The sequence below is a fragment of the Athalia rosae genome, chromosome 3 (genome assembly GCF_917208135.1).
Source record: "Athalia rosae chromosome 3, iyAthRosa1.1, whole genome shotgun sequence".
Taxonomy (NCBI): Eukaryota; Metazoa; Arthropoda; class Insecta; order Hymenoptera; family Athaliidae; genus Athalia; species Athalia rosae.
The window spans coordinates 11,688,988-11,697,413 of record NC_064028.1 but is presented as its reverse complement, the minus strand read 5'-3'; the positions used below and the strand labels follow the sequence as shown (position 1 = coordinate 11,697,413).

The 8,426-nt window shown below is 52.7% G+C and overlaps 1 protein-coding gene across 1 annotated transcript; it reads right to left on the bottom strand.

Annotated features, from left to right (window-relative positions):
• Positions 1 to 2,096: 2,096 nt before the first annotated feature.
• Positions 2,097 to 3,431, bottom strand: LOC125500202 (uncharacterized protein F54H12.2-like). The gene has a single exon (XM_048652035.1). It carries the CDS (start codon positions 3,429 to 3,431, stop codon positions 2,097 to 2,099), a length of 1,335 nt encoding a protein of 444 aa, XP_048507992.1.
• Between the last annotated feature and the right edge of the window lie 4,995 nt (positions 3,432 to 8,426).

The window sequence follows — 8,426 nt, the reverse complement described above, 5'->3', positions numbered from 1 at the left end:
CGAGAATAACAGAAACAATAAGAACTGTGAATTTGACGGAAAAAGTCAAATTGGTAGGGATCGTGAAACTGATGGTAATAGTACGATAAATGAGAATGACAGGAGGAAGAAGAATAGTGATATCACCAAAAATGACGGAAACCATGAGAATCGCGAAATTGTTGAATTTTCGACATCGACAAAGATGATAAAATTGACAAGAATGACGAACCCGGTGAAAATCAGGCAATTACCAGAAATCGTGAGAGTAGTATGGGCAAGGTATAGCGGGTCATAACAAATGACGTCACTGGCGCCTTCAGACGGTCCCCCCTGCCCCCTCAGGCCCCGGCGGTCATTGTCGCGCGTGCTTCCCCCTCCTCTCGGTCGGACGGGTTGTCTGAAGCCAAGATGGCGGCCCTTTCCGAAACCCAAGATGGCGCGCATTTTTCTAAATCAAGATGGCGGCCTCTTCCAAAACACAAGATGGCGCCTGTTTTTCGAATTCAAGATGGCGGCCCTTGTCGGAACCCAAGACGCCGCGCGTTTTTCAAAATCTGATTTGGTTACTAGTTTCGAAATTCTCAATACAAGATGGTGCCGATGTTCGAATCGCATCACGGCTACTCAGCTCCCGGCCTCCTCGCGGTGACGTACCTATTTGAAAAACTTCTTCGCATCTTACCGACTATAGCCGAAGATTTTCGAGCCCCGCACCGCGGCTACGTGCTGCCAACGCAACGTTGCTCTGAAATATGAGTATTCACGGGTGCACGAAAGTGTGAACTCTGCAAATATTTTCAAAACATAACGACTCGAGATTTTCTATTCTTAGAACTAAGGTGATACAAAGCGTTCTTAACTGTAGATAATACAAAATAGACCATTTTTTTTTTTAGCTTAAACTACGAGGCTCATCTTTTCCTAACACATTTTTGAATATATTGCATACAGGGTGCGCAGGAGTTGTTGAGATTTTTATATCTTCTGACGAGACATTTGCAAAACGAGTCGGCGATCAGATCATTGTTCATGTAATCTTCCGAAAATAACGATAAAAACTGATCGAGAGTGGAACCGTCGTGCATATAATACAAAAACATAACACAAAACTGACCACACACGTCTGAAAAGGCGCTCTGAAGCTGGTGCGCGTTTTGCCGGTATTTCTGTAGGCGGCGAGAATGGTGTTTGACGAGAGGCGGAAGTCCGTAGCTGTCGAAGTACACCCCGTGTCCTGAAGCGTCGGTGTAGAAGGCGACTCAGTGGGTACCTGGCTGCGTGTGGTCATCGGTATTGGCAACGATCGCGGCCGGGTGGGCCCACCGTAGAGGAATCTCATCAGCGGGGTAAACACCCAGAGTTCTAGTCGCTATCGGTTGTATCAGCGCCAGTATCTCTCGGCTGTTCATCGGTGATATCCAATCGGTTCAATCTCTGTACGATACGGGCCTCTTGACCGGCTCGTTTCCAGAGCACAAACTGCTTCAGTTGATCCGCACGGTTCAGAGCGCACGCCAATGTTCCGTGACGTTTGTGACAAGCGTGAAACGTGCAATACACATTTGACGGTGGCAACTCCCTGAATGCCGGGGCCTCGAAATCGTCCTCGAGGTTTATAGGTTCTCGCCCTATAATCCGCTGCAACGCCTCCTTCTTCACCGCACCGCGCACATAGATCAAACCCGCCACACGAGCCACACTTTGCAATTTTTCCTTCAGCTGTCTCTCCGAAATTTACCCGTCGAACCATTCGATACCGTGCACCTTACTCGTCGTGTAATTATTCGAACAGCGTGTTCCTACGGAGAGTTGATGGAATCCGCAAGGCGACAATACCAGCCAGTGCCCCACATGTCCTTCGTTTACAGACAGCACGGCTGCCTCTTTCACGATAAACTTGTCGGAACTATCGTAGAGCCCTTGAACGTCGATCACGTACTCCATATTGTCACTCGTTGAAGTCTGAACGCGATATACCCGGTAAGCGGGTGAGCGCCCGGAGTCTTCGCACCGTCTTGCGTGGGGAATGCAGCGTCAGCATATCGCTTATCTCAATCCTCTCCGTCTCGCAAACGTGCATTTGTTTTGTCGTCTCCTTCGCCGGTGTCGTACTCTCATCCACCGAAATCCACGATAACTTGACGACTCGAATCAATTTCCAAAATATTGTCGAATTCTGCATACACGACGCAGTTTATCGTCTTCTCGAGCGCCTCTTCGAAACGTACCTCTATTCGAACGCTGCCGTGTCTGACCAAATTCCAATGCGTGTTGCTGTTCGCCGATAAATCGGGTGTGAGATCGAACGCGGTCAGACAATAACCGTAGGGGTAGTCCGCCCGGCTGATTCCGTTTCCCTCGTTTAGAAAATGAATGCCAGTCCTGGAAAACAACGTTTGGTACGCGTCCACGTATAATCTTGATTTCGTAAAGTCCGGTTGCAGGGGTTTCGAGGGTATTTGCTGGCCGTCGACGTACAGAGACAGAAAGTTGGTTTTAAAATGTTGAAAATTGAACGGGTTGCGCGTTCGGTCGCCGTTGAAGGCCTTGTTATCGACGAATCCGATGATTATTCTCTTTGGCAGCTGGCCGAGAAACACGTTGTCCAACGTTTCTCCGTGCACCCCGCCGTGAATCGTCATTGCCTTGACCTCGACCCTGGTGAGCGGATACTTGGCCGTCCCTTTCGCCAGAGCTCTGGCGTGCGCCAACAACACGCCGGGGTTTATCGTGACTCGTCGAACGAGCAGAGTGGCCTCTAGAATGTGCATCGTGTGAGCGTTGGTGGTTTCCATGATGCAGAAAGCGTCCCGCGATCTCACCAGACGCAATCGCAACTCTACGCCGTTTAGAAGGAATTTCTCTTGATTGAACACGTCGCAATGAAGGTGTCCCAATAAATCAACGCTGGAGCCGTTTTTGAATAATCGTTCGCGCTCTGCGAAACCCTTATTACCGGCACCAAGATCGTCCATTCTGCCGGCGGTATCCCCGTACCACAGCGTGGTCGTCAGATGCGAATTTTTGGCCGTATTGTTGTAATTCAACAGAGTCTCCATGTATGCTCTGTACGCGTACGCGTTGTTGGCCGGGGAGACGAGTTTTTGATTGAAAAAGACGTCCACTTGACTGAACAACGAGTGCAACAGGTTGTTCACAGGAGCTGCGATCGCCGCCGCTGTCGGGGTCTTACCGTCCGAGCTCACCAGCTGCACCCCATCCAAAGGCGGCATACTGACTCGCAGACTGAGCATCGTGTGCGACAGGTCGAGGTACTCGTCGCTCAGCCCCGGAACCATGAATTCGATCGGTGAGTCGTCGGTGAGAGACGACACCGGCTTGTAATGCACCCACTGCCCACCCTCTATCGTCGTCTGCGTAGGCGGTAGAGTGAACAAGTCGAGCTCCGATTTCAAACACTCGCACGAATGAGCGTGTAGGTAGGCCATCTCGGATTATCGCGTACCGAATATGTCAGCCACAGTTCGTTTCTTGCAGCACCCGTTATTCTTCTTCTTTTTTCTCTTCGTTTTGGTCGTTTTCGCTGTTCTGGCTCTTTTTCTCGCGGCTACATCTTTTCTGCCAGCTGCTTTTCGTTTTCCGGCCAAACGGGTTCTACGGTCTGTCAGAAACTGGCCGTTCGGTACACCGCGACCCACCTTATATCCGTTTCCCGTCATCAGAGTTTGGAGTTTTTCCTCAGCTTTGCGTCGTAGATTGCGACCCGACTCGGCGACTCGTTGTTTCACCGACTCCTTAAACGGCGCGTCCCGACCCACGTCCGAAATTATATTTGCTCCTGTTCGTAGCGCCTCCTTACCGATCGCTCGGGCCCCGCTTCTGAGTAGGAGGAGAACGCTTCGGAACAGCCCCCCTAGGAAGCTTCCGATACCGTGACCTCGCTGATACGGGGACCTCGCGTGAACGCGAGCTATCCCCCCGCCGACTTGGTTCTCGTAATGCTGCACGTAGTGACTCATGGCCACCGTATTAGTGTATTCTCCTGAAGTGCAGCATTACCGTCAACGTCCCGTGGGTGAATGGCAACGGCCTTCCCAGCTGATCCCTTATATCGATATCGATCGTGCGAAAGTTGGAGTTCAGTAAGGGCAGATAATGCGGCGGGGACAACGTTTTGGTCTCCGAACTCCCGTGGCGAAGATCTTTGCTGTTGGTCTGCACTATGCGTAACAGAGGAGCGTAGACGTCTCCTACGATTCGCGGTTCCGTGATGTCGCAGTAGACGAACATTTGCGTAGGCATACCAGCCGCTACGTTGTAAGGGTGATCCGCCTCCAAAGTCTTGACGATGTTTCGCGTTACTTTGGTGAAACCGAGCTGTTGATACAGACCGGGGGAAAACGACAAGTAGTGGCCGGTGGTACACCCGCAGATGCGTGTAACGGCGATGCGATCCTTCGCGATACCGGCGTAACCGAATTCGAAATGTTTTGCCAGAAGCGGGACGCCGCTCAGAGCTCGCACGATCTGTTCGATGCTGGTGTAAACGCCCGGCTGTATGCGTAGCACGTGGGCGGTGACGCGATTGTCCTTGGACTTTGGTATATCGTCGAAGAGATCCGCCGGCTTCGGTGAGATGTGCTGATGCAATCTTACGGTGTTGGACCCAGCGGTCACCGTTTGAAGAGTCGTTGGATATTGAACCTCCACAAGGGCAACCTCCCATTCGCCGGTTAGCTCTATCTGTCGCGGCAATTGCGTGGTCTATTTCGTCGTGGTGTTGTCTCCTAAGTATCGCATCGAACTGTTACTCGGTAGCGTCAGATAAAACTGATCCTTGTTCATGCTCGGTGTTTCGACAGGCTCTTCGCCGGGATCCAGCTATCAAATTTCGAGGGATATCCACGCCAACTGACAAACAGTTTTTTACTGGCCCCTTTACCACGCGTCCGTGTTATTTTATCCACCACGAAATAATTATCCTTTTTGACGCGCTGCAGCTCCGCGTCGTAGAACAGACCGTCGATCGTCTCGCCGGCTAAATCCTGCAGCGCGTGAACTACGGGGCTGCGTTCGTAGACTCGTGCGATTTCGAACACTTCGTCCGTCCAATTGGCCTCGTAGCCCTTCCGAAATACTCCCTTGGCCCTGCTGATGCGCACTCGATCGCCCGCGCGAAATCGCGCGTGGCGCGACGACTCCTGCGCTTTACCGCCTCGTGTTTTTTCCATGTTGGCGCGAGCTGTCGCGGCGTTTTCCAGCGTCACCTCGGAGGGGGTCATTTTTATGGTCGAGTGTACGGTGCGGTTGTAGGCCTCGACCAGCTGCGGCAAAACGTCCACGTATCGTCGGGTGTTCGCGTGCGTGAAATATCGCCACATTCGTTCCTTCAGGGTGCGGTTGAAGCGCTCCGCCACGCTTGCTTTCACGTCGGGGTTTCGGGTGACGCGATGCCGCACGTTACGGCCGGCGAGCATCTTTTGGAATTGGGCGCCTACGAACTCCTTTCCCTTGTCGGTCTGCAGATGCATCGGTCGTCGCTCGGTCGATTCCAGCAAATCCTCGAAAACCTTTGCAACCGTACCCGCGGTCTTGTCCTTCAACGCTCGCACCCACGCGAACTTGCTCAACACATCTATGACAACGAGAAGGTAGTTGTACCCGTCGTTGTACTGTTTCAGCGATCTTAGGTCGGCGAGATCGGCCTCCCACAGATCGTCGACGTTTTGTACGCTGTAGTGGGCTCGCGGAAATCTCCTTCGTATCGTTTTATGCAGCGTGTACGCGTCCTGGGAGGCTAACCAATCGTCGACGGCTGCCAAAGATATTTTCTTTCCTCTAACGGCTCGCTTCAATCCGCGTGCACCCCCGTATCCCGCGGAGTTGGACGGGTCGTAGTACAGCTTCTCCAGAAACTTCATCGTAAGCGCAAGGTGCACCAGCGACCTTTCCCCGTTTGAGCGGGTCTTGCCTTTTTTCGCGGAGTACGAAAGACCTCGTCGTCGTCGCCGTCGTCGAAGTCGTTGTCGTCGTCGTCGTCATCGTCGTCGTCTAAATCACCGTAGTCGCCTTCGGTCGGTCCGCAGCTATTACCACCACCACCACCCCTCTCAGCGATGCTCTTGCTCCGATGCGCTCTCAAAGTCGCAGCGTTGTTCGCAGGCCGTCGATACGGTTCTTCCGGTGAAACGTGCGTTCTCAAATATATCGGATTTCCGATGAACTCTTGCGGCGTGTTAACAGCTTTGAGGAGTCGGGCGAAATGATGGCGCCCCGTCGCTTGCACGGATTTTCTTTCTCGCGCAACGTCGTTTATCAAGTCGATTATATTTGTGCCCCGTAGCTGATTACCGTCGACAACCACTGTCCCGTGACCGTCCCACTCGATCGCCCCTTTGGCCGTCAGATAGTTCAACAGCAGCTCGGCTTTGCGTCGAAACTTCAGCGGTACGCTGATCAAGATGTCGTGTATAGGTACGGTTCTGCAGCCCGCCGGAGCGTTTTCGCTACCGCTTTCATCGACTTCGTCCACGCCCCCCGCAGACACGTCGCGTATACTGAGTTGTAGCGGTTTTTTCGTTTCTCCGGCGAAATACAAATATCGATTCAACACCAGACTGTACAATCGCCATTTCTCGCGATCAGATTTTCCCTTCAATGCAAGAATATCGTCCATCTCGCGGTCTAATCTGCTCACGGTGTTCGCGGTATTTGGTTTTTGCGTTTGTGCTTCTGTTTCCGTCTCTTTCGCTTCATCTTCCCCGTTACGTTGTCGTTGCAACCGCTCCACCGTTTCCTGGGGAACGAGTACCATTTTTTTCGCATGCTCCATGTCTGCCTCGCGTTGCGATTCTATCCTCCGCCCTCGAACAAAGTGGACACCAACCCGCCTACGATGGGCGCCAGTAATAGCGGTAAGAAGCCCCCGTGTTGGACCAGCAATTTTTTCTTACTTCTCCAACTGCCGCGGTTACTGGCCAGTCGACGTAAGATTCTACGATGTCTTCCCAGCCGTGATTTCTGACGATCGCTGAGTTTGACGTTACCCTTCAGAGTGTTGAGGGCGCACTCGCAGATATTTCTCACGAGATTGTCGTCGGCAGCGCGCAGTAGCGCCAAGCGTTGAGGACCGCTCAATTTGCAAAGGGCGTGTAACACCGCGGTGTTGGATGAACCGAACCGCCCTGGTCGACCTGTTCGCGGTGACATTACAGGTGAAATACTGGAGCACCCCGCGGCCCGTCTCGCTTTATATCCTTCCGCGGTAGGTAAACGTAGCGGTGTTCGTCCGTGGGAAATATATCTGTGCGAAATCGGCAGTTTTCGGGCGTCGATTGCTTCAGATCGAGCAGTAAATATCCGTGGGGCCGATTCGTGGCGTCGTTGTAGGCTTCCTGTACGAAGCGCGGATCCTCGGGGTAAACTTGGCGCGCGAGGTGTTGTATTTGCGCCCGGTCGCGGGGGTTCTTAAAGAATATTATATAGTTCGCGTTCAGCGAGATATCCCGCTGACCGCGACCTTGATGAAAGAGATTCTGCGTGATGAGAAACACGCTGAGATTCTTGTGGTGACACCCCTTGGTGAAGAGATCGACGACGGCCCCGTTGGACGATTCGCGCATCAAATCGTTGAGAATCAGCAACTTTGGAAGTTTCGCGTCGTCGGAGTCGTAGTCACCCTGCTGGGGTGATCCCTCGCGATACTCGATAACCGGCGAACGATCGGACGTCGCCGTTCCGCCGTACAGCGGTTGCCATTCTGCATAATACCAGATGATTCGCGCGAACTTTGCGTCGCACATATCACCGATGTGTCGCAGAAATGTTTTGACGAAATTAGATTTCCCGCAGCCGGATGGTCCGGCGACGATGGCGGAAAAAGGATGCTTCCAACGCGTGTCCATGGCGAGTACTCCGAACTCCGATCCATCTGCAAGTTATTATATACAGTTATCGACCGTTTCGTTGAAAAATAATTACCGCGGCGGGGGGGCCATCCGCGTTATCGAGCTGATCGAGCGCGCGGCCGCTATTTCGGGGCGCCAGCCTGGACGGATCAGCTTGCAAGCGTCGTACGGCTTATCAGCTGATTCCGTACGAGGGGGGCCCGCGAAAAAGCTAACGGCGGCGGTCCACACGGCGTGTCTCATCAGCTTGTTCACACGACGGCTAGCCGCCCCGCCGGTATTGCATACTAACCTGGTAATGTGATCGGTTACCGCGTCGTACTGGCGCACGGCTTCTTCGAAGATGCACATGTATGTGTGTGTGTGTGTGTGTGTGTGTGTGTGTGTGTGTGTGTGTGCGTGTTTCGCACGTGCCGTGCGAGGATAGACATTGAGACTGAGAGCAACGTCGAGGCGAATTGCTTATTTTCTTCGTTATCGTTAACGGACTCAAATACTTTGCACGCCGTGTACAATCGTTCATGTCGCCTTGTAACCGAAGGGTAGCGTGTCGTAGCTGTTTAGACAGAGTCGACG

Excerpts from the sequence above, each read along its gene's own strand:
- LOC125500202 (XM_048652035.1), bottom strand. The coding sequence starts at position 3,431 with ATGGCCTACCTACACGCTCATTCGTGCGAGTGTTTGAAATCGGAGCTC.